This window comes from Pleurodeles waltl, chromosome 10 (genome assembly GCF_031143425.1).
Source record: "Pleurodeles waltl isolate 20211129_DDA chromosome 10, aPleWal1.hap1.20221129, whole genome shotgun sequence".
Classification (NCBI taxonomy): Eukaryota; Metazoa; Chordata; class Amphibia; order Caudata; family Salamandridae; genus Pleurodeles; species Pleurodeles waltl.
Window position 1 is genome coordinate 477,198,309 of NC_090449.1, and position 26,400 is coordinate 477,224,708.

At 45.0% G+C, this 26,400-nt stretch overlaps 1 protein-coding gene across 2 annotated transcripts in view; it reads left to right on the plus strand.

The window, feature by feature from the left end:
• NOS3 (nitric oxide synthase 3) overlaps positions 1-26,400 on the plus strand; it is a 780,913-nt gene that overhangs the window by 639,236 nt on the left and 115,277 nt on the right. For both annotated transcript variants that reach the window (XM_069210763.1, XM_069210764.1), the window contains exons 20-22: positions 8,957-9,138; positions 16,529-16,739; positions 18,674-18,761. In XM_069210763.1, coding sequence (XP_069066864.1) covers positions 8,957-9,138; positions 16,529-16,739; positions 18,674-18,761 — 481 coding nt within the window. The remainder of the gene's footprint in view (positions 1-8,956; positions 9,139-16,528; positions 16,740-18,673; positions 18,762-26,400) is intronic.

The following is a 26,400-nucleotide window of genomic DNA, read 5'->3' on the forward strand; positions in this document are numbered from 1 at the left end:
TATAATGTTGAGGCGTGTGCTGTGTTGCCAGCGCTCCCTCGAAAAAGCAATTGTTATGTCAGCTCGACATCATTACATTAACACAGAGGGAAAGTGATGACAAATGCCCGTTCCTGAGCAGCCCTATTACGCTGTAATAAAAACAAACATTTGCAATGCAATGAGTCTCGCATTTGCTTGAGTTAGAGCTATTGCCATTGTAAATTCATAACTGGACTTTTCCTGCCACATGAAGTGGTCAACTCTGTCTCATATTTTTGTCTTCTCCTGCCCCCTTACCATATAATTCCAGTGGCCCGGCATATAACTAAAGCACTTCCATTTACCTTCTTCATCTATCTGCAGCAAAAAATTTAAATGCTGTCAATTAGCATCCTAATTTAAATCTGCCATGCTAATTCCTATAGAATACCATTTTCATCACCCCACCATCAGGGTTGCTGGCTGGCTAACACAATTCCACCCAAAAGACACAAGACAGCCACAGAGGAGAAATAAACTAGAAGTGTGACCCAAACCTAACAAGAGTGTTCAAATAGTCATAGTGTAATAAGGATGTTAAGTTGCCCTGAATCATGGGCAAAATTGTAATAAGGAGAGATTATGAAAACATATACAATTATCCTATAAACCTTTATCAGAAATAAACTGTTGGCATTAGACTGTAATGCTCAAAAGAGCCCCTAGAAGACACCATAACAAAAATATAATTTGTAAAAAAACATGGTCATGTAACCATATTATTAGCCCCTATAGGGCATAACTCCATAAAAACAGGAGAAAGTAATGAAGTGTAACCATATACTGAACCCCAGAGGGCATTTTTTAGGGCTAGCAGGCCTACTGTAATGATTTTTCAAACAAGGCCTCTAAAACAAAACTTCTCTCAACTGTAAAAAAAAAGTCCTAGTCATGAGAAAGCTTAAAAGACACTAAATGGTGGGAGGGGTTATTATTTTGGGGTCCCCGCCTAGTGTGGAGACCCAGAGATGATGTAGACAGAAAGAGCATTTTGAAGGTTGTGCCATTGTCTTAAAATGTTTTGTAAAAGCAATTCCATTCAAACCGTTATGTGGGAGGTCTGGAATACTATAGTATGTTGAATGCAATGCTCAGAACAGCCCCTAGAGGACAGCACAATAAAAACAGCATTTGGAAGAAACATGGTCATGTAACCATACAGGCAGCACTTAGACAGCGCATAAAAAAAGAGAAAGTAATTTAGTATAACCATATATTAAACCCCAAGAGATTGTAGTGTGCTACACATATTCAAGACTAGCAGGCCTATTGCAATGATATCACAAACAAGGTCTGTCAACCATAACTTCTCCCAGTTATAAAACTAAAGTTTTAGCCATGAGAAAACTTATAAAGATAATGAATAGTGGTAGGGGTTATTATTTTGGAGTCACCTCTAAGATAGCGTGGGGACCCAGAGATGTAAACAGAAAAAACACATTGTGGTCAATGTTTTGAAGGTGGTCCCATTGTCCTAGGTCCACCAGAAGCTGAGTTATGAGCAAAAATGTTTTTAGAAAAGTAATGCACTACAAAGCATTATGGGGCAAGTTTCCGTGCCATGAATATTTTAGTATTTGATATGACTATAATGCTTAGAACAGCACCAAGAGAACACCACAATGAAAATAGCATTTGTAAGAAACATGGTCATATAACCATAAAGTTAGCTTCTGGAGAGCATCACCACACAAAAAGAAAATGGCATTAAACAATGCAGTGTAACCCTATATTTAGCTCCTAGAGAATATAGTGCATTACACATTATCAGGGGTAGCAGACCTATAACAATACTATTTCAAACAAGGCCATTAAAACACAAGCTATTCCCAGCTGTAAAACAAACGTTTTAACCATGAGAATGCTTAAATATAAACTGAATGGGGGGAAGGGTTATTGTTTTGGGGTCCCCACTAACTTACTATGAGAATCTATAGACGATGCAGACAGAAAGTGCACGCCATGCTGAACATTTTGTAGGTGGTCCCATTGGACCGCCATAGGCTGAGTTATGAGCAGAAATGTTTTGTGAAAGTAATGCCCTGCAAAGCATTATGGGCAGAGTCTCCTGAGTGCAGTGGATGTTGCAGTATCAGCACTCCCGCTGTGCTGAGAGAGCCTCCTTCGCTTTGAGGATTTCTGTTTTACCTAAAGTATTTACCAATTTCAAGTGTTTTCAGGGGAGAGCCACAAGAAATGACTCAGATTAGGTAACTGTGAACAATGTGAGCAGCGCTCCAATACCACCGATCAAGTTCACGATATTGTGCTATTCGCTATGACAGCACCCTGGCCACCTTGCAGCATGAAGGAGAGAGACAAAAGAAAAAAAATAGTTCACCCACGCTGAAGTATATCGGCAATAGTGAAATAATCCATGTAACAGGGGCAGTCTGCGATGTGTGACAAAAACAGCCTCCAGGCGGGACAAACGTAAAGCATTTACCAATGACATAGAGTGATTTTTGAAAGGCAAGCCCAGGAACGAATGAAAGTGTTGGCGTGAGATGGGCATGGTTAAAAGTCCATAATACTTACAACATGTCGAAGCGCTTGCATGCTTGACCTAAAAAGAGTAATGGCTGTCTCTGGCAGGGCCTTGAATTAATGCGATTTTGGATGGTCTCTCCTAGTTCCAATTAAGGAACAAAACAGAGAGAGAACAGGAGCTTCAGAATTAAAAAAAGAATAAGAACAAACAACTGCCATGCAAGCTGCCCTGGTTGAGTCTTTAACAGCCAAAGGCAATCCCTCACCACTAAGCTCTATTCAAGGCGCTGCATGTTTTAACCCTGCTCTTGCCTCACCATACACAGCATCACTTGGCAGGAGCCTTGGACCTGCACATGGAGCCATGTCTATGCAAACCCAGCCTTCAACAAGTTTGGCGGATAGACAGGACTGCGTACATGGCTAGGGGGATGTCATTAGATAAACACACATATACATAATGGTGTACATAAATAGCTTCTAGGTGTATTTGTCCACATATAAATAAGCATGGGTATTGTGTGTGTGATTGTGACCATATATTTCACACTATAAAAGTGAGTGGCATGACCACAAGACAATTTTATTACATTAGAATGTTGGTTTAATTTAATAACAGGTATTTTTTTACCACCAGCTCAGTGGAAAAAATGATTATGTCCTTTGTTCACACAGTGACAAAAATTTTCTCATGTGTAAATAAATCTTGCATATGGAAAAAGTAAAGAAACTTTGCATGTAACAAAGGCAGGTGATATATGAAGCTAGTTTTTGTACGTGCAAGTGTGGTTGCATAAATACATATTATTGCCTTGCATGGTGTAGTGCGGGGCAGAATTTATGACATCACTACAACGTATTTTGGACTTGTGAAAACTGTGTAACATGAGCGGGATTTTCTCTTCATTAGTAAGTCCTACCCCGAGAATAGTTTTTGATGTACCTGTGGTAAGTGTGCTGGCAGGAGTCAGGAAAATGAAATGATCCAAACAAGTGTCAGATGATCCCTCTGAAGCTATTGGTAAGAAACGCTAATTCAGGGACTTCTGTTTTATTGTGTGTGCAGTGCTTCTAGTGTTCGCAGCTCCACAGAAAGGTGAAAATGTATTGGGAAGACAGTGTTCTCACTCAGTAGATAAGGCTCATGATAGTTCATTAATATATTAAGAACTGGAGCTCCGCCTCCTTAGTATCAGTGTTTGCTACAGACCGGAAGCTCTGCACCAAGATCTATTAATCACATTTTAATGGCACTCACTGATGCGAAAAGGGATTTTTGGAGGTGGGTTCAAAGAACATAACAGGACTCTAAAAGATAGCAGAAAAATGAATTGGTAGAGTTTATAACCCGTTATGATGTAAGGTAATGCACTGTGTGTGCTCAAAGTCACACCAAGACAGCCTTTTATATATCTACATTTTTTCCTTGTGTAAAAACCAACGTACCGCACAAATGCATCTTTGCTTCATTAAAAATGTAATCTTTTGTTAGGTCTGGGCTACAGACTCCTGCTATAAAGAAAAAAAGATACATTTAGGGTAAACAACACATATAGAGGGGCTTTGAGCCAGTTTGGTGACTGAAATGATTGCTCAGTGATCTGATGGTTGGATGTCAGGAAGAACATTTCAACAGTTAAAAAAGTCATAACTGTCCTGGTGAGTTTCTGTAATACTTACAGTTAAATGGGTTTTGTAATCTGCCTTTAGATGGGACCATGGAAGCTCTCGGAATTGAGAGATGTTTTTATTAAGAGAGCACCAGAAGCTCCATAATATGCAAAGTAGGATAGCGTGTGTGACGCATTACAGGCTTAAACCTAAATCTTAATAGCGTCCTGAATACAATTGCGTTATTAACCTTCTTTATTTCTCAAATTTGCTTGAAAATGCACCATTTGCCCACTCTTTTATCAAAATTTTCCCCAGAGGGAGAACTCCCCTGAAACTGCTTTATGACAGTTGGGCTCCCTCGCTATGCTCGCTCCCCACAGGACACTCATCCCAAACTTTTATGCCCCCCCCACTTTCAAATGTCACCAGCCACTACTGGTAGTTACAACACCAAAGTCAAGTGACACACCGGGATACCAGCAACCAGATTGAATGGCAAGACTTCACTACTGCAATCCAGGAGACTGGAATACCCTGTCTACTCACACATAGGATTATTGCACACCCTGAGTGCCAATGCAAAGGACACCTGTTACACCACAAATACACAAGTACCACAGGTATGTAAAGACACAATGAGCACTAACATCATGAGCGCCCAGCACGTCTTGGCCACAAAAACATAGGACTTCCGGTACTCCTTGACTACACAAAGACAGCAGTACTGGCAAACCCTGACTACACACACGCAAAACATTTCTCACGTGCTGATTACTAACACCAACAAAACTTGGAACATCCCAACTACACAAGCATGTGATACCCGGCACACCCTGGCTACACAAAGACAACAAAACTAGCACATCCTGACTACCTAAACACAAGACACCTGGCACACATTGATAACTAAAACAAAGAACACCTGGCACACCCTGACCACGCAAGCACAGTACACTGGGCACACCCTGATTACACAAAGACACCACAACTGGCACACCCTACTTACACAAATAGAAGACACCTGGCACTTGGTGACTACTAACATGAAAACATCTGGCACGCCCTAACAATACAAACACACGATTTCTGGCACACCGTGACTACAAAGACAGCACACCAGGCAAACACGGACTGCACAAACACAGAACACGTGTATACATTGGCTACTCATCACACTTAAATCAACTGCAGATTCTGGGTACTAACCCCAAGAACACTTGGCACCTTTTCACTACACAGCAGTAGATGTGCACCCCGATTCTAGCAAGAAGGCCTCGGACATAACCTGGGAACATACCCAGCACCCTCTGAAAAGGAAATCTGTTACATACTAACTACTCCAACTCAGGACACTTGAGTATCTTGCTGGCTCGCACAGGGTGACAGCAGACCCTGATTATCGACACCAAAGGCAAGTTGGGCATGTTGAGTACTAACAGAACTCCTGGCACAACTTCATAATTCCGGTCCAGGACGAGTGTAGATCCAGGCTACTCAACACAGGACAAACAGTTAGGAGCACACCTGCCTAACATCCCAGCAAATAATATGCCCCATTGCATCATGATAAATGTAGTTTCCTCAAAAAACGAACTCCGTTACTTTTAAATATTTCACCTCTAAATAGGTGCAGCCTTTGCTGTGCATCTCTGGACACATGTGTTTCTGGGTTAATCCCTTCTTCAGCAGAGAACAAGTTTGCGGGGTGCTGGAAATGCTGCCATTAATCATCCGGTTTCAATACCTCTTCACTGGCATGCTCCAGAGCTCGTCAGCCCAGTGGCTCAAGGGAGCCTTTTTAAAGTCACAAACAGTTAGGAGCACACCTGCCTAACATCCCAGCAAATAATCTGCCCCATTGCATCATGATAAATGTAGTTTCCTCAAAAAACGAACTCCGTTACTTTTAAATATTTCACCTCTAAATAGGTGCAGCCTTTGCTGTGCATCTCTGGACACATGTGTTTCTGGGTTAATCCCTTCTTCAGCAGAGAACAAGTTTGCTGCCATTAATCATCCGGTTTCAATACCTCTTCACTGGCATGCTCCAGAGCTCGTCAGCCCAGTGGCTCAAGGGAGCCTTTTTAAAGTCACAAACAGTTAAGAGCACACGTTTTTTGAGGAAACTACATTTGGGATGTTAGGCAGGTGTGCTCCTAACTGTTTGTGACTTTAAAAAGGCTCCCTTGAGCCACTGGGCTGACGAGCTCTGGAGCATGCCAGTGAAGAGGTATTGAAACCAGATGATTAATGGCAGCATTTCCAGCACCCCGCAAACTTGTTCTCTGCTGAAGAAGGGATTAACCCAGAAACACATGTGTCCAGAGATGCACAGCAAAGGCTGCACCTATTTAGAGGTGAAATATTTAAAAGTAACGGAGTTCGTTTTTTGAGGAAACTACATTTATCATGATGCAATGGGGCAGATTATTTGCTGGGATGTTAGGCAGGTGTGCTCCTAACTGTTTGTCCTGTGTTGAGTAGCCTGGATCTACACTCGTCCTGGACCGGAATTATGAAGTTGTGCCAGGAGTTCTGTTAGTACTCAACATGCCCAACTTGCCTTTGGTGTCGATAATCAGGGTCTGCTGTCACCCTGTGCGAGCCAGCAAGATACTCAAGTGTCCTGAGTTGGAGTAGTTAGTATGTAACAGATTTCCTTTTCAGAGGGTGCTGGGTATGTTCCCAGGGTATGTCCGAGGCCTTCTTGCTAGAATCGGGGTGCACATCTACTGCTGTGTAGTGAAAAGGTGCCAAGTGTTCTTGGGGTTAGTACCCAGAATCTGCAGTTGATTTAAGTGTGATGAGTAGCCAATGTATACACGTGTTCTGTGTTTGTGCAGTCCGTGTTTGCCTGGTGTGCTGTCTTTGTAGTCACGGTGTGCCAGAAATCGTGTGTTTGTATTGTTAGGGCGTGCCAGATGTTTTCATGTTAGTAGTCACCAAGTGCCAGGTGTCTTCTATTTGTGTAAGTAGGGTGTGCCAGTTGTGGTGTCTTTGTGTAATCAGGGTGTGCCCAGTGTACTGTGCTTGCGTGGTCAGGGTGTGCCAGGTGTTCTTTGTTTTAGTTATCAATGTGTGCCAGGTGTCTTGTGTTTAGGTAGTCAGGATGTGCTAGTTTTGTTGTCTTTGTGTAGCCAGGGTGTGCCGGGTATCACATGCTTGTGTAGTTGGGATGTTCCAAGTTTTGTTGGTGTTAGTAATCAGCACGTGAGAAATGTTTTGCGTGTGTGTAGTCAGGGTTTGCCAGTACTGCTGTCTTTGTGTAGTCAAGGAGTACCGGAAGTCCTATGTTTTTGTGGCCAAGACGTGCTGGGCGCTCATGATGTTAGTGCTCATTGTGTCTTTACATACCTGTGGTACTTGTGTATTTGTGGTGTAACAGGTGTCCTTTGCATTGGCAGGTGTGCTCCTAACTGTTTGTGACTTTAAAAAGGCTCCCTTGAGCCACTGGGCTGACGAGCTCTGGAGCATGCCAGTGAAGAGGTATTGAAACCGGATGATTAATGGCAGCATTTCCAGCACCCCGCAAACTTGTTCTCTGCTGAAGAAGGGATTAACCCAGAAACACATGTGTCCAGAGATGCACAGCAAAGGCTGCACCTATTTAGAGGTGAAATATTTAAAAGTAACGGAGTTCGTTTTTTGAGGAAACTACATTTATCATGATGCAATGGGGCAGATTATTTGCTGGGATGTTAGGTAGGTGTGCTCCTAACTGTTTGTTACTCAACACAGGACAACTGCACATTCTACGTTAATGTCAATGGCATCAAGTGCACCATAACTGCAGAAACACAGCATACCTGCACATCCCGATAGCTCACAGCAAGGACATCTGGCACACCATAACTATTAACGGCAAGGACATGTGGCACACGCTGACGACAAATTCACAGGAGCTCTGGCTAATCCTGACGACATATACTAAAGGCACCTGGCACACCTTGAAAACACATGCACAGGACCCCTATCACGTCCTTGTCACTACATACCTAGTTATCCGGACTACACAAATACAGGACAGCAGATACGCCATTATTACTAATAACAATACACAAGGCACACATCAATTGCACTAACACGGTGCACTCTGATTTTCAAAATGAAAGTAATGCATATTTATGAACTGAGTAGGCACAAAAACACATGGCCCACATTTGCTAATCTGCAACTTTTTCTCAACTTGTCTGGGTGGTCTCAGAGGGGTGTGGGACCACATTTTTGATGTGCTGCAGGCAGTGTGCGTGGTAATATTCAAGAAATGAGGCGGTGAAATTCACTAAATTCCTCCCGTATCAGAAAGATAAACACATTGACACATCCCTGCCCTTTCAATCACAACGTGTGATTGGTCCTTCCGCGTTGCATGCAATGAGATAACAGCATCCACAGCCTGCACCGTGGTGCTTGCTACTGCCGCCAAGCCTTCATTTAAAGATATTTACAACACGAGACTAAAACAGGCCCACAGACCGATCTGTCAGAATGGCCCATTTGACACTGCCAGAATGCACTATAGCTCGATCTGACCCTGTCGGTGTCCTCCCAGCCTATGCTGGTGCAACGGATGAAAAGGCCTCCCATTTTGAACAAAACTACAGAGAGCTCTCAGTAGACTGCGGTATGTAAAAAGTATTACATATGTATGGTACCCGTAACTAAGAGACATCTATAACACTTGACTCGAGATCGTGTTTAAATTTATATATTTACATGAGTGCAAGTCGATCTGTTTTAACGTGTTGTATTCTGTTATGCGCTTGTTCCTGATGGTATGAATACTTTTTGGGACAAACTGTTGTTTGAGCATTTCCTTGTTTGTTTCTAGTGACAAGATCGGGGGCCATAAGCACTTGGGTGTCAGATAGCCGGCTACCACCCTGCACCCTGAGGCAGGCGCTGACCCACTTCCTGGACATCACCACCCCGCCGACGCCACAGTTTCTGAAGCTCTTGTCCACGTTGACTGAAGACTCGTCGGAGAAGGAGAGGCTGGAGCTCTTAAGCCAGGTACTGATCCTAACTTTAGGATCGATAAGGCCTCTGGGCTGAAAGACAGACCAAAGCCATTGCTACGCTTGTTTACAGTTAACAAGACTTCTTGCCAGGGTGCTGCTGCTGCCTGAAAGAAAGGTAAATGTGCACAACTGATTTTAACTGCAAATGTAAAGGGTGCCTGGAAGCCGGTATTGGCTTTAATTGATGGAATCACTTGAAGCTAATTGACGACACACATTTATTCTTTTTAAGAGGTATTGTAAGGGAGCTGCCAGCTAAACTGTGAAATCTGCGCTTTTAAAAGACAGGTTATAGCACTAAACATACACGAGTCACTATTTTCAACTGAACCAACGAGGATCTATGCAGAGGCGGCACGTCCATTAGGGCGGAGGGGCCACGCCCCCCCCACTTTTTGCCCCTCATGAAGAGTGTCTGTCAGGCTGAACAAAGGTCAGCCTGACAGACACTCTTCATTTTCAGCTCAGACAGCCAGGAGTGAGCCATGCGTGATTTGCGCAGACTCCTGGCTGCCTGAGCTGAACTTTGCTGGGCTGAGGAGGTCACAGCTCCTATGGGCGTGACCTCCTCGGCTCAGCAAAGCTGCCTCGAGGCCCTCCCCTGGGTGACGAGGAAAGCGTCACCCATTGACACTCACCCTGGGCGCTTCAGGTTTAAGCCCTGAAGCACCCAGGGCGAGTGTCAATCAGGGCGAGCTGTCTCACTGACCCCATCCCACTCTGTGACGAGGCTGGGACTGCTGCCTTCCCTCAGGAAGGCAGCAGCCCCAACCCTCCTGGGTCCTGGAGGCTGAAGGTAACTGTGTGTGTGTGTGTATGCGTGTGATGTTTTAAATTGAATGTTTGGTGAATGCGTGCATGTTTGAGTGTAATGAGTGTTGTTAATGGATGTGCGTGCGTGCGTGTGTGTGTGAAAGAATGAGTGTGTGCGATCTTTTAAAATGAATGTTTGGTGCCTGCGTGCATGTTTGAATGGTATGAATGTTGTTAATGGATGTGCGTGCCTGCGTGTGTGAAAGAATGAGTGTGTGTGATGTTTTAAAATGAATGTTTGGTGCGTGCGTGCATGTTTGAATGGTATGAGTGTTGTTAATGGATGTGCGTGCATGTCTGTGTGTGAAAGAAAGTGTGTGTGTGTGTGTGTGTGTGTGCATGTCCCGCCCGCCCCCTCCCTCCTAAAGCTGCCCGCCGCCACTGGATCTATGGCTCTCTGGTGCAGTGCGTTAACTAATAGAGGTTTCATCATGTACAATAGTGCATTTCCCACTGAATAACATAACTTGCATTTAATTCTCATTTAAGCTGTGTTACTAAATATATAGTTACATGAAGGTGAAAGACAGAAAAAAGTTACAGAATATTTTTTTTTTTTAGCCATGCCTTTGACCACGCCCCAGTGTTCACTAAACCCACCCCCATTGCGTGCAGCATCACTGTTCCCATGCTTCTTTTAATACACTTTTAATGCACTTATGATGGTGGCTCATCATCTAATTCTCAGGTGCTGGAACCACATGTACCCACCTTACCATAATTCTGTGCACCCCCTTTCATTCTGCAATGGCACCTCAGGGGGATTGCTACCTGCATGGCAAATCCTCAGAATCTGACCTAGGATAAGGCAATTCTCCATCCTAACTTGCTTGCTTTGTGCTGGCATAATCGCAAATCTCAGAATCTTGACTTTCCTGCTCTGCGAGTACCCCCATAGGTCAACTTGATCTCATTATATCACTACTTTACTAAATTTCCAAAGCTTCATTTGTCTAAGGATTTTAATAAATTCCTACCTGAAAATCATAAAATTTGAAATACAATTGAGTAGAAAAATATGCCTAATTCAACAAATCTGTAAATGTTTAGAGAAGAGAGAACAGACATCATTAATCGTGTATGTACAATGGGTCAACTGTAACTGCCATCACTGCCAAATGCCAGTATAAACAATCCCTGCTAAACTTAACACCCCCACAAATGTAACAGTGTGGACAATTCCAGGCAATTCAAAGCAATAGGAAGGGCCTGGATGCGGTAGATTTGTTTTTTTTAAAGTGTATTTCATTATTAATCTGAAGTGCGGTGTACAAAAATAGGCAAACAGCTCCACCATGTAGTGATCTGTCATAAGTTAGTGCCGATGTTAACAATTAAGTGCTGGTTCCGAGAACCAGAAAATGCCGGCACAAATTAAGGACTGACAAGGGTATGCTACCAAAATAAATAGAGAATGGGAAAAAAGCCACCGCCTATACGTGACAGATATGTGCTTGTAATCATATATTTAAAAAAATTTAAATACATAAATAATACTGGTGCTTCCTAGCAGGCAGACTGAGAACAGGTATATAAACCATTTTCTGTTTTACCGCACATTACATGAAAATATGATTATTATTGGTACAAAGAAATTGGAGTATTTGCGTTCACTTGCTGTAACCTTAAGACATAGTTTAACCACAAAGCAACACTAAACAAATAAAAAAGGATAAAGAAGGAAAAGGAAAAAGTATTGGCCCACAGCTTCTGGCACTGAAGGGCACTTCTTTTTAGCTGGATATGCACTTGTGTTGTGAGCACGCAAATTGCCACCACTCACAGTGCAAAGACAGTCAGTGGTTGAAGTGGGCTGACCAATTTGACCCTTAACGCATGCTGTGGTGGGCAGAACGAAACAAGAATGACAGTTGAATAGACTAATGAATGAAGAGAGGTGACCCAAAGCCCATGTAAGTATGTATGTGAGTTACGTGTTTTTCATCCATTCATCCATTATTTTTTCATTACACATGGAGAAGCTAAAGTTGTCTCCACGGCAGACCTAAAAAGAAACTTTAAAAATATGGAGATTAAACTAAAGAAAATTTACTGGATTTCCTGGTAAGACAATGCAAACATAACAGTATTAGGGCAGGGGAAGGATCTGTCACATGGGCTATCTTGGGCTAGCCATTCTCATTTGGGGCAACCTGGCATACGAGTGTCCTTCCAGCACCACAGTTCCATTTCCATGTACATTTTGCTGCCCCACTTCCTGTTCAATCGAGCTATTTTTGATGCTTCTGTGGTTAACCTGTGCCTCATTGATGGAGACAGCTGCCTGGTGATGTGTTAATATGGCACAGAGTTTGCCACTAATCTACTCATAAATCCTCCCATTTTACTATGGACCAGTATGCCAGAACACCATTCAGAGGGCCACAGGGTAAGCAATTGCTACTGGGCCCAACCACTGGGGTTGAAGCTTTTCATTTCTGATATCCGGGGTCCAAACTACTGTGGTCCTGAGTAATGAGACCAAGTACTACCCTGTCCAGCACTTGACTCTCAGAAGTAGGTCAAGTTGAGCAGTCTAAGGCTGTTCAGAGAGATGTAGGTGGAACACATACACATTCTCCAACTCAGTTAACTATAAGGTGATTTTCCAGTCAAATATTTTCTTTTGTGAAAAAAGGAATATTGTGAAGTAACACACAAAGCATATCCTAGGCACGCTACAATAACCTCAACGGCCTCTTAAGTTTGGCAAGTTAACATTGTCCTGGGCAGAATCTCTGCTGTAACTGTCCAGACCGAGTGTCTCACACTTCATAAAGAGCTTGACAGGATCCCCGCTGGGCCCCACTCCCTCCAGGGTCTATCCTTCTCCTTAAGGGGCTCACTGGTCTTGGCTGGCAGGCAGACTCTAAGCACTCTCCTCCTCATAAGGTACTCTGGTCTTGGTGGGAAAGCAGAAGACTGGTGCTTCAGGCTCAGGGCAAGTGTCTTCCCCTCACCCAGCAGGAAGACTGGCAGACATATGGCCCCAAGCCCTGGTTCTAGCAGCATAACATTTTAGTGATCTTCCGTCTCCTGACAAGAGGGTACTGTTCAGCAAATTATGGGACTCAATCTCATTCCCCCACCTTTACAGTCCAAATCCTGACACATACATGATTTAGTGCCTTGCCTTTGAAATTCGCGTTGGGGTGTCAGTTTCTTTCAAGAGCTTTTCTCCTCTACACTGCCCTTTGTCAAAGGGACAGACTGCCACAGCAAGAGTGGCTCAACTTCTGCTTGACCTTCAATACAGGCCCAGGGAGTAACAGAGATTCACGCCAGACTGCCAGCCTCCACTGAAAGATGCCTCATGAAGTTTCTAAGGCCAATCTCTCTCTTTCAAGATTCTCAGGTAGTACCAGTCTTATCAGTCGCCTAGGTCATAGCGCACATGCTTGATCTATGTTCGCTCATGACCAGAAATCATTACTAGGTATCCAGATATCCATGCTGCTCAGGCAATCAGGGCAGGAGTGCACATTTGTCATTATGCAGAGGGCTTTTCCATCCCAAAATAGTATGCGCCAGCTTTTACCATCACTGGTCTCTGCCCCACTAAAGATCCACTAAAAGTACTCAACACAGATGGTGGAAAAAATACAAACTGTATGCTCACTGTTTCTAATGCAAAGTAACACTTTGCTAAGCATTTTGTGTTGGAAATAGCCTTAAAACTATGAGCTGCTTTGCTCTACTTTTTTTCAAGTGTGCATCCCATGAACATTCCCACACAACCACCCATGTTATTCTATTCAAAGCCATTTCTACTGTCATATGTAAGCAGGGTTTTATGCCAAAAATGTATGCCTCCTCAAGGGAGGCATAAAGTTGGAGAAATGTTTTCTTTTTTCCAGACTTTCAAGCGTGCTTGTGCTGTGTAGCTGTAGGAGGCTGGCCTGGTTTGTAGTGGGTACCTAAAGTACTTACACCTTATACCAGTTCCAGTTATCACTTTTTAGTGAAATGTAGGCAGTGTTCTAGCAGCTTAGGCTGCCTAGAGGTACCTGTAGTAGAGCTGCTTAGGCTTAACTAGGAGACATGCAAAGCTCCTGCAATACCACTATAGCTACACAGTACTTATAAACAATAAAAGACAATACTCCATGTTTCTAAAAATAAAGGTACTTTATTTTAGTGACACAAGGCCAAAATTATCCTAGAGGCAATACTCCTTCTGGTGGTAGGTATTATACACAATATATACACTAGAAACCAAAATCAGGTAAGTAAACAGTCATAGAATAGTGCAAACAGTAGAAAATACAATAGACTGCAATGGGCCTATGGGCAACACAAACCATATACTGAAATAGTGGAATGCAAATCACAAATTCCCCCCTAGGCAAGTGCAGTGTGTAGAGGGGCGCTGGGACTGTAAGAAAACACAAACACCAAAGGTAAGTAAAGTACCCCAGCCCAGGAAAGCAGGAGTAAAGTACAGCAAGTTTCCTCAGGACACACTACAAGTCGTAATAAGAGATTTTGCAAGAACCAAGCAAGACTGCAAGCAACAAACAATGGATTCCTGGACCTGAAGACCTGTGGAGAGGGGAGACCAAGTCCAGAAGTCCCGCCAGCCTAGAAGATGGTGCAAAAGCGGATTCTCCAGTAAAAAGAAGAGTACTGAAGAGCACAAAAGAAGATGGCTGCGAGTTCCTGCTTGGTGCAGGTGATGTCCCACGCCGAGTTGTTGGATGCAGGCTGTTTGCGTAGCTGGATTCTGCCAACAAGCCTTGGTTCACGCAAATAGGCGGTTTGCGTCAAAATCGAGTTGCCTGGACTCAGGAGGGACCTGGGGGTCTCTACTCAGACTGAGGAGACAGAGAGGGCTCCCAGCACTTCAGAGAGCCCACAGAAGACCAGGCAGCACCCACAGGAGTCCCAGAACACAGGGAAAGAAGATGCAAAGTGCGGTCATCGCAGCACAACAAAGGAAGGTCCCACGCCACTGGAGAACAACTCAGCGAGTTGTGCGTTGCAGGATGGAGTGCTAGGGACCTGGGCTACACTGTGCAAAAAGGATTCTTGGAAGAAATGCCCAGAAGCCCAAGGAGCTGGAGAAGACACAGTGCACAGGGGTACTGTTGCAGCACAGGGAGGACCCAAATTTGGACAGCTGGACCCTAGGACAGTCGGGGTCACGTTGGTCCATGGGTTCCAGGGAGCACACTAGCCATCAGGAGAGGAGTCCCAGAGTACTGATCGTCGTCACAGAAGGGTGCCTGCAGAAGCAGCGAAGTGACTCTGTCACTCCATGGAAGATTCCTTTGGTTCGTCTGGTGCAGGATGAAGACAGACAGTCCTCAGAGCATGCACACCTTGGAAACTGTTGCAAATGCTGGCTGGAGCTTAAGTTTGCAGGTCAGATGAGTCATCCTAGATACTTTGTTGCAGTTACAGCGGTTCCTGGAGCAGTCTGCGGTTGATCCAACAGTCAGAAGCTGAAGCAGAGGATGCAGAGGATTCCTGGAGGAGTCTAGCAAGCTGAATCTGAGGAAACACTCAGAGGAGAGACCCTAAATAGCCCTGAGAGGGGGATTGGCTTCCTCCCCAGGTATGCACCTATCAGGAGCAGTCTCTGACAACACCTGCTGGCACTGGCCACTCAGAGGTCTCCAGAGGGTCCCCACACCTTGGAATCCAAGTTGGGGAATTGGCCGGAATTGCTAGTGCAAGGGTGCCCTCACACTTAGTAACTTGGCACCTAGCCTTCCATAAATGAAGGTTAGACATGTAGGTGACTTATTAGTTACTTAAGTGCAGTGAAAATGGCTTTGAAATAGTGCGGGCACTGTTTCACTCAGGCTGCAGTCGCTGTCCCGAAGAAAGGTTTGTCTGAGCTCCTTATGGGTGGCAAAAAAAATGCTGCATCCCATAAGGATCTCCTGGAACCCCAGTGCCCTGGGTACCTAGGTACCATATACTAGGGACTTCAAAGGGGGGTCCATTGTGCAATTGGATTTGGAATGTGAAGTCACTAAACTATAGTGACTAATTTGGTTAGTAGAGAGAGCATAAGCACTGGAGTTATGGTTAGCAGAACTTCAGTGACACAGTTAAGCATACTGACAACACACACATAGGCCACAAACTATGAGCACTGGGGTCCTGGCTAGCAGGATCCCAGTGAGACAGTAAAAACACACAGACAAACACTCACAAACAGGCCAAACGCAGGGGTAACCATGCTAGAAAGAGGCTACTTTATCACAGTAGCCCACATATAAAGTTTTAAAAGCTTTAAACTATGATAAGTGTGTTTTATTTGTACGGGAAGGGTACCCTTACAGTAAAAGAACCTATGCTAGGCATGGCATAGGCACACTGAACTACAGTGCACGCGTGTATGCATGGCACAAGACAGCTTAAAGTGTACCAGCACTGGAATGAGAGCAACAGTGTTATATGTTAGTAGATATGGCACAGTCCTGTTCTTTCTGTCTCACACAAAGCAGCAGCCACTTTGGCAGCATTGCATGACTTCTAAGTAAATTTGTCCCGGCTCCCTTAAAAGACTGCGTTGTTGTTCGCCCTTGTACCTTAATGCATCACCTGTTTTCTCCTAGGATGCTCGTATCTACGAAGAGTGGAAGTGGTTCCAGTGCCCCACGCTCTTGGAAGTTCTAGAGGAATTCCCATCTGTCTCTATCCCATCCTCTTTCCTCCTCACACAGCTCCCCTTGTTGTCACCTCGCTATTACTCCATCAGCTCCTCCCTGGATGTGCACCCCAATGAAATCCACATCACTGTGGCAGTGGTTTCTTTCCAGAGTCAGGGTAAGTGTGGCTTTCTGTCTGATGAGCCTGGATGCCATTCTCGATTAAGCAACTGGTATTGGAATCTCGCCTGTAGACCTATCAGGCTGGGCACAAACGGGGAACTGGTTATAAACCAGCCAACTAACAGGTGATAACACTGATTTGATTATTTATGCAGGGCTTCCTACAGCACTTTTGCCAATTCTGTGTCTATAAATAACAAATAACTTGTTCTTATTACTTAGTGGTGTTCAAGTAGCCAACCTTGGAAGGATAGAAGGTTCCAGTCCAGCTCTGTCATGGATACAAGCCCATGCCCTTCTGTTTGCTGCATATGTCAGCAGGGACCATTCAACTCAATGAGCCTTCATGCTAGCAATACCAAAAGGACATTGTTTGGGAAAGAACTGGGCATCAGATGCTGACAAAAATGTGGCCCCTTGCGCACCTTATAGATGAGGCCCATCTAGGCTTAACCCTATCAGCGGTTGCTTGTGTCCCTGTTCAGAGGAGACGGGGCCTGGCAGTTAGGTTTGGGACGTTTGTTTTGGAGGAGGACCAAGTCTTATTTGCATATGGCATTCCTGTGTGAGGTGACATCATGACCAAAATAACAATGACTGGATTGAAGCACAGAGTAATTAGCGTGGTCTGAGATTAATTTGTCCGATATCCTCTAAGGGCTTGTTTAAGAGATATTGATCAGGAGTAATTTGAGTGCAGTGTCGACATAAATTACTACAGTCATACTTTTTTCTATTGCGATGGCACCATTATCCTTTGCCTGCAACGTTCACACCATTTTCCATAATTTTCCCCACAAAAATAGAGTTAAACCTAACACAAATTTAAAAGAATCCCCTCATCACCACGATCACTTCCCAAGGAGAAAGTCTTGAAGGACAACAAAGAGATGTAGGAGCGTGGTATAGGAGCTCTGCCTTCACCCCGTGAGTGGATCTGAAGCACTCTCTGAGGAGGAGGTGGGCCACCTCCTACTGGGTCATCACGGATACTGTGTCCAGCCTGAACTTTTGTGTGATCATCTAATGCATTCTGGGCATTTTTAATCTACCGCTTCTTCCACTGAACTAATTATGATAACAATGATTTGTAGATGAAAAAGACAGGAATGGATGGGGTATGCATGGTGGCCTGAAATGAGGAGTTCACCATGCTGGGAAGTGTGAAGACCATGATGCAGTAGAACTTTAATGTCCAAAGCACGTATTCACGTTCCTTACAAGAGCACCACGTCATGAGCACATAAAATTGCACAAAAGTCATGAAGCGGTTCACTAACATTGTGTGCTAAACAAAAAACTCATTCACGTGCTCCGTGCTGTCAGCGAGTGAGACCGGTGCTGGGCAGTAAGTGACCAGTAACAGTTAATGACCAGCAGGGACTGGAGGCACTTGGGTAGCATTCCATGCTGTCGCATTATGAGTCCAACATAACACTCAAAATGAGTGGCTGGAAACTAGCACTTGTTATAGGTTGGATATTTCCACTAACTGCAAATGGTTTGGGGCACAATGGGACCTTAGTTGTGTGTGTCTTGGCACTGGGCAGGACACTAGCTGACATCCCTGCTCCAGTTCCTGTACGCCCTTGCATCATTCGGTCTGCCCAAGGACATGCACCGGTCACATTTTAGGTCCATGTTGCTTCAATAGCTCATGATTAAACATATAACACGTGTGTCTAGCTTACACTTCCCCTACCATCCGTAGATGCCCACTCTTTTAATACGTTTGTATAGGATATTTCTGCCTCCTGAAGCCAAAGCCCGCTAGTTATGTGCCTGCTTATTTGATAATGTTTGGCGTGGTGCAAGATGCCCTTCAGCTCCCTACTCAAGCCCCTCTATCTGTTACTTTCAACAATACATTCATTTGATATCAACGTCCTTTGTTTCTTTTTCCTTTGTTTCTTTCTTTCGGCTGCATAGACGGCAAGGGGCCCGTACACCAAGGAGTGTGTTCAACTTGGCTGGACCAGATCAAGCCTGAAGAGAGTGTTCCCTGCTTTGTGAGGGGGTAAGAAGCGCCTCAAGGCCTTGAGCAGCAGTTTAATTCAGTGGCCTCTATCATCTCTCCCAGACTGGCCAACAGCAGAAGCATCTTACTGCGATAGAAGGAAAATGTTTTCCACCTGTCACACAAGCTTCCAATCCTACAATGATCCTCATGAGCCACATTATACACACGTTTCCATCTAAGGCACTGCCATGGCGTAGGGTCCTACCGGTCTGCAATGTGCTTCAGAGCCTCGCCAGGGGAGGAAAGCGCGATATAAATGCAATTAGAATAGAATACCAAAGCCTTCCGCGAACTGAATCTGCCTATGTTGTTATGTGATATAATCCAGTGATTTGTAAAGCATTTAGCTCTAAAAGGCCTTAAGAGTTGAGTGCACTAACGGGCCAATTTAGACCCATGAGCTAGCGCTATAATGGGTGTAAATTATATTTTCACCTGTTTTAGAACGAAATCACAATAGGTATTAAGTGAAAATTGCACAAGTCTCTCATTGGGCGCAAGGCTTACCTGGCATTTGCCACCAGGTTTTTCCTGGAGGTAATTGCCAGGCCTCCCAGTGGACAAATCAAATACCACGAGCAAAACACACGCAATTACCATTTACATGAATGATTCTATTTATTTTTGGTGTTTTATATAGCGCAAACTCGACCCGAAGGTATTGGAGTGCTTTCCATGAGTACCAGTTACATTACACAGGGACATATTCATGTTTTGAGAGGTACAGGGAGATAAAGCGATTTGCCCAGAGTCACTGAACCCTGAGGTGACGCCAAGACTCAAACCTGGTTCCCTAGCTTCCAAGTTGGTAGCTCTGACCGTTACCCCATATTCTCTCCCCTGATACTAAATTATTATACACCTCGTGTATATAAATTACCAAAAAACAGACAAGCCTGGAGTGCTATTTGGATGTTATTAGAATATGTTATTTTCACCTAGGTGTAAATGACTACCTCAAGTTTCACTTCAGCATTATTTATTGATGTGTTTATTTACTTATTGAAACGGCTCCCTGTAATGCTCATGCCACATATAAGCCACTTCAGAGCACTAATTGGTGATAAGTACACTCTTAGATTCAGTAAGATCCAGGAAACTCCCTGCAGTTATAGTGGTTCAGGTAGAGCATTCCCCGAGGTTTAAGTATCGCTCGGCTCATAGTAGAGAGAGAGCTCAGTCTGCTTGGGCAATATTAAAGATGACTTGGTAGGTTCCAGCATGTAGGGAGAGGTGTGGTTGCATTCAGGCACTATACTAAAAACACACATTATGTACTTATACTATCTGGGCACACAACACAAACAACTCAACACTTCGGATGCGGAGTATAGCATGGGTCCAGAGTACTGTATATGAATTGTAATTGCATTTCTATAGCGCTTACTACCCCCGAAGAAGTGCTGAAGTGTTTTAAGCTGGATAGCACGCTTCTACAGAACCCAATGTTAGTGGCTAATTTAGTGGTTATTGCTGGAAACTGGGGTCGGTTTTGTGATCTCAAGGAGACCATTCCATGCATTCACTCAAGTATCTTTGTAATAAGTTAAATTACAAGTAGTGTGATCATTAGTGAGGGGTTTGTGTGTTCATGCTGATGGTAGGTGAGATTAGTAGATGAACTAGAGGAGATCAGGTATGTCTAGGTTGCAGGGTAGGACTGCCAAAGAAGTGCAGGGCGTGATACTTGAGATGAGGTGTGGGCAAAAAAGAAATATAAAAATATAGGTTAAGGCAAACATGCACAGAATATGCTGTACTGAGAGAAAGGACGCACGCAGAAGATGAAATCTAAGAAGAGGGACTTTCAAAGACAAACAAAGGCAATAACTGGAATTTTTAATTCAAGGTCAAAATTTTCCTATGGGTTTTTTGGGACATACAGTAGATTTTTAGATAGCATGCACTCCAATGATGCAAAACTGTAGAAAGAAACATCATTATTTACATGTGAGATTGTGCTATATGAGGTACATTTTGATAGGCACTAGCTTTAGATCTTTTCCACTGTTAGGCTATTGATAGTCCACTGTTTCAGCAATGACAGGTGATCAACTCAGGGTCTGGAGGCAAAAAGCAAGTTTTGGACACATATATAGGGAAATATTATGAGCTTTAGGCTTTGCTTAATCGAAGAATTAACTTTATGACCAAAGCAACATTAGTCAGTACACAGGTTACTAAAGCAAACATCTAGTACAAAATTTGAAATGGAAATTCTGTAAATGCTGGAGAAGATTCCTTCTTTAACCTTAAAGTTTGTCTCGAAGTATTAATTACCAAAGCAATTTGGGATCCATTTGAATCCCTCTGGTTTAGCATGGTACTGGATGACTTGAGCATTTTGTACCAGACAGTGGAAGTGGAATGCCTTTATTGCTAGGATGGTTGGAGAAGGCCTAGACATTGAAGTGAGAAAGGGGAGACTGAGGTACTTATAGAAAGTCTATGAGACCTCTTGTTTAACAGGGCGATGCAGATTTGTCCTCTGGGCACTATCATTTGGTAGATGGTGGGGCGAGGGGTGGGACTGCTGTTGCTGTTATTAAAGGAGGTGAAGTATCTAAGTCCAGCAGGTCGTTTATCTGTCTCTGATTGCTGATCAGTAAAAATGACTTAGCCAGGTGCTGAGATTTCACACTTCATTAAGCGTTTGTTTTTGATGCTTCTGCTTGGACCCAGCTCCAATGCTGCCTCCTGCAAGAATCATTATTTTGAAAGACGGTGTCTCAGGCAGCCTGAGAAAGAGAGCTGAAAGAGAAGCTACCCCAACCCAATGCGTTCTTTATATTTGTGTGCATGAGATAAAACAATCAGGCTATGCAACAGGAAGCTGGTTGAAGCCTCTGTGCAGGCGCTGCTTGAACTCTACACACAAAACATAGGAGAGCAATAAAAGGGCCATTAAATGTGTGAATCAGAAGCCTGTAGAGCCTGAGAATTTTACAAGCACTCACTCCGACTGTTTGTGTGAGACCCCAGAGATTGTGCTGCACACCAAAGAATAAAGGGGTCAGGACACACAAAAGTTGCTATTGGTTGGCCTGCCCACGTGTAGAGTACCACATCCGGCACGCGCTCAGCAATTTATTACTTTATTACTGGGCCCACATGACCAGCAGGCAATTCCACTGATGTCCTGTTTACAGGGGATGGAGGAAACTGGGAAATCCCCCTACACAAAGTGTTACCCAGTTTATGCACCAGGAAGACTACATCCCTCCTTAACCTTGGAATAAATTACATAAACAGTCAACACAATGCAACATACAGTACGATTATAACATGAAGTCTCTTAGTTTGATTGTGGGGGTTGGATTCAGCCATAGGTGATACCTCATCTGGTTGGATGGCCACCTGTTGAGGGCAGCTTGATGGGTCTTTGTGGGAGGGCCTGCCTGACATCTCACTGCTGGTTCTGAGACCCCCAGCTGATGGGTCATGAGCAATCTAGGGAAGCTGCTTGTGGATGGTCACCATCCCCAAGACTAGCGTTCTCCTCGTGTCTCTGGGTGACATCTCCAGGGTTGTGATCTGCTGTCTGAATCATTTGAAGAGTGATGTTTTCCAGGTGACCTCTTCCCTGCTGCATCATGCCATTACCAGAGGGTCTTGTCCAGAGGAGCTCATCCAGGGTGTTCCTGCAAATGGGAGTCTGAACTTGCTCTCTGGGAACCTGTCTTTTAGTAGGACATAGTTTCCCACTTGAATGTCCGAGGTCTTCGCTCATAGTCGGGTGCTGACCTGGTCATTTGTAGCTGTCTGTCTCTTTTCGGTCAACCACCAGTGGCCTCCATTGATGGTGGTGTGGGTTGAAGACAAATATTACTCTCCCCATGCAGACAGGCTCCAGGGTTTTTCCTGTGGTTGAGCATGGGATCTGCTGGTATTCCCGAAAAAAAAGAGTAGCTGTCCCATTCTAGGAGCTGCTAGTTGGCATGGGCTATACAAATTACTTTGAGTGTCCTCATAAATCTCTCTATTTCTCCATTAGCCTGAGGCCACCTGGGGTAACCTTCCTGTGCATGATGCCGAGTCAATGTATTTAGTTTGCTAACTCTTGTCCTTGGAAGGGAGGGCCGTTGTCGGTATGTACATTTTTAAAAGCCCATTGGTGGCCAACATTTTCTCCAATTTGGGAGTGACTTCACTGGCTTCCTGGGTACTGACTAGTTTATTTCTGGATATTTGGTGTAGTCATTGATGGGGACTATTGTGTACCTTCCATCTGGCAGACACCCAAAGTACAAGCTGAACCGCTACCATGGGTTCCAGGGACTCAGCTCCATGATGACCATGGCCAGGGGCTTCTTGGACCCGTCAGCTTGGCACCATGGGCAGAACCAGACTGTCATCTTTATGAGTTAATCCATAAAGGGGAACCACACTTTGGTGCAGAGACAACTTTTGGTCTTGATGAGATCCTGGTGGCCTGCATGTGCTATTTGGACTGCTTAGGTGGTGATGCTTGCTGGTATTGCAATCCTGTGATCATGCAGGAGGCACCCACCAGATCTGCTGCGAGCTTGTGGCATATCTGATGCATGGAGTCAAGTACTGTTTACATTTCAGGGGCTCAATGAGGCCAGTGTGTCTTGAGGTTGTCCCATTGACCTGATTGGATGGCTGATAGCCCTAGTTGGAGACACTTGTTGGATTGATTGGTTGGATGGATTGTTTCCAGAGACAGGGGTATGGGTAGGGACCTTTCAACCACATAACAGACGTATTCCTCGGTCTCTGCTGCCCTATTCCCTTTCATTTCGGTTGCACTCCAGGGGTGTCTTGACAGGTAGACGGCTTGGTTGTTGCGTCCTGGACGATACTCTACCCAGCAGTTGTATTCTTGTAGTTGCAGGATCCACTTTTCTATCCTCTGGGGTATTTTGGAGGATGTGCCTCGGAAGAAGGGATGAGTGGCTTGTGGTCTGTGGTCACCACAAGCAGGTGTTTGTATACGTAGATGTGGAAGTGTCTGTGCCCCAGGAATGGGGATGGGCTCCTTTCCTATTTGGGAGCAGTATTGCTCTCTGGGGACTAATGATCATCTGGCACCGGGACCACTCTCCATAACTTTGTTTTTGGTGAGGGCCCTCTCCCAGTCCTTTTGGGTCTACATCCACTGCTAGGACTGTCTCTCTTCGGGGTTCAAAATAGCTAGGATGGTGGTTGCTGACAATTCATCTTCCATGGCCTGGAATGCTTGTTCCTATTGTTCTCCCCAGGTACATGTTGCAGATGCTTTTATGAGGTTTTGGAGTGGATCAGTCAGGTTGGTGAGATCCTTGGTAAAACTACTGCAGGACTTTACCATGCCAGGAAAACTGCAGATTTCCAAGACATTTGTCGGAGGAAGGGCTTTCTTCACATCCTGCTCCTTGTTGGAGTCTGGGGCTACACCCTCAGCTTAGAACATATACCCCAAAAAGCTGAAGCGTCTCATCAGGAATTATCACTTTTCTCTGTGTAAAAAGAGTCTGGCTTCTTGTATCCTTTGGCGGGCCTCATTCAGGCGCAGGTTGTACTCTTTCTCTGTAGTGGCATATGCAAGGATATCGTCACTTACGTTGAGGACTCCTGACAGCTCTGTCAGGACTTCTTGAACTGTGTTTTGGAACACTTTCTTTATGCTTGATAGTCCAAAATTTGGTTACTGCTATCAGTGGAGTCCCACATGCGTGGAGAATGTTGTTATATACCTGGAACCTTACTGAGCTGGTGATAGCCAGCTAAAGTTCTACTTTTCAGAACCAGCTGGTGTAGGAAAGTACCATCTTGCCTGGCATGTTACCCCCATTTTTCACTGTATATATGTTGTTTTAGTTGTATGTGTCACTGGGACCCTGGTAACCCAGGGCCCCAGTGCTCATAAGTGTGCCTGAATGGGTTACCTGTGTAGTGACTAACTGTCTCACTGAGGCTCTGCTAATCAGAACCTCAGTGGTTATGCTCTCTCATTTCTTTCCAAATTGTCACTGACAGGCTAGTGACCATTTTTACCAATTTACATTGACTTACTGGAACACCCTTATAATTCCCTAGTATATGGTACTGAGGTACCCAGGGTATTGGGGTTCCAGGAGATCCCTATGGGCTGCAGCATTTCTTTTGCCACCCATAGGGAGCTCTGACAATTCTTACACAGGCCTGCCACTGCAGCCTGAGTGAAATAACGTCCACGTTATTTCACAGCCATTTTACACTGCACTTAAGTAACTTATAAGTCACCTATATGTCTAACCTTTACCTGGTAAAGGTTAGGTGCAAAGTTACTTAGTGTGAGGGCACCCTGGCACTAGCCAAGGTGCCCCCACATTGTTCAGAGCCAATTCACTGAACTTTGTGAGTGCGGGGACACCATTACACGCGTGCACTACATATAGGTCACTACCTATATGTAGCTTCACCATGGTAACTCCGAATATGGCCATGTAACATGTCTATGATCATGGAATTGCCCCCTCTATGCCATCCTGGCATTGTTGGTACAATTCCATGATCCCAGTGGTCTGTAGCACAGACCCTGGTACTGCCAGACTGCCCTTCCTGGGGTTTCACTGCAGCTGCTGCTGCTGCCAACCCCTCAGACAGGCAGCTGCCCTCCTGGGGTCCAGCCAGGCCTGGCCCAGGATGGCAGAACAAAGAACTTCCTCTGAGAGAGGGTGTGACACCCTCTCCCTTTGGAAAATGGTGTGAAGGCAGGGGAGGAGTAGCCTCCCCCAGCCTCTGGAAATGCTTTGTTGGGCACAGATGTGCCCAATTCTGCATAAGCCAGTCTACACCGGTTCAGGGACCCCTTAGCCCCTGCTCTGGCGCGAAACTGGACAAAGGAAAGGGGAGTGACCACTCCCCTGACCTGCACCTCCCCTGGGAGGTGTCCAGAGCTCCTCCAGTGAGCTCCAGACCTCTGCCATCTTGGAAACAGAGGTGCTGCTGGCACACTGGACTGCTCTGAGTGGCCAGTGCCACCAGGTGACGTCAGAGACTCCTGCTGATAGGCTCCTTCAGGTGTTAGTAGCCTTTCCTCTCTCCTAGGTAGCCAAACCCTCTTTTCTGGCTATTTAGGGTCTCTGTCTCTGGGGAAACTTTAGATAACGAATGCAAGAGCTCATCCGAGTTCCTCTGCATCTCCCTCTTCACCTTCTGATAAGGAAACGACCGCTGACCGCGCTGGAGGCCTGCAAACCTGCAACATAGTAGCAAAGACGACTACTGCAACTCTGTAACGCTGATCCTGCCGCCTTCTCGACTGTTTTCCTGCTTGTGCATGCTGTGGGGGTAGCCTGCCTCCTCTCTGCACCAGAAGCTCCGAAGAAATCTCCCGTGGGTCGACTGAATCTTCCCCCTGCAACCGCAGGCACCAAAAAGCTGCATTACCGGTCCCTTGGGTCTCCTCTCAGCACGACGAGCGAGGTCCCTCGAATCCAGCGACACTGTCCAAGTGACCCCCACAGTCCAGTGACTCTTCAGCCCAAGTTTGGTGGAGGTAAGTCCTTGCCTCACCTCGCTGGGCTGCATTGCTGGGAACCGCGACTTTGCAGCTACTCCGGCCCCTGTGCACTTCCGGCAGAAATCCTTCATGCACAGCCAAGCCTGGGTCCACGGCACTCTAACCTGCATTGCACGACTTTCTAAG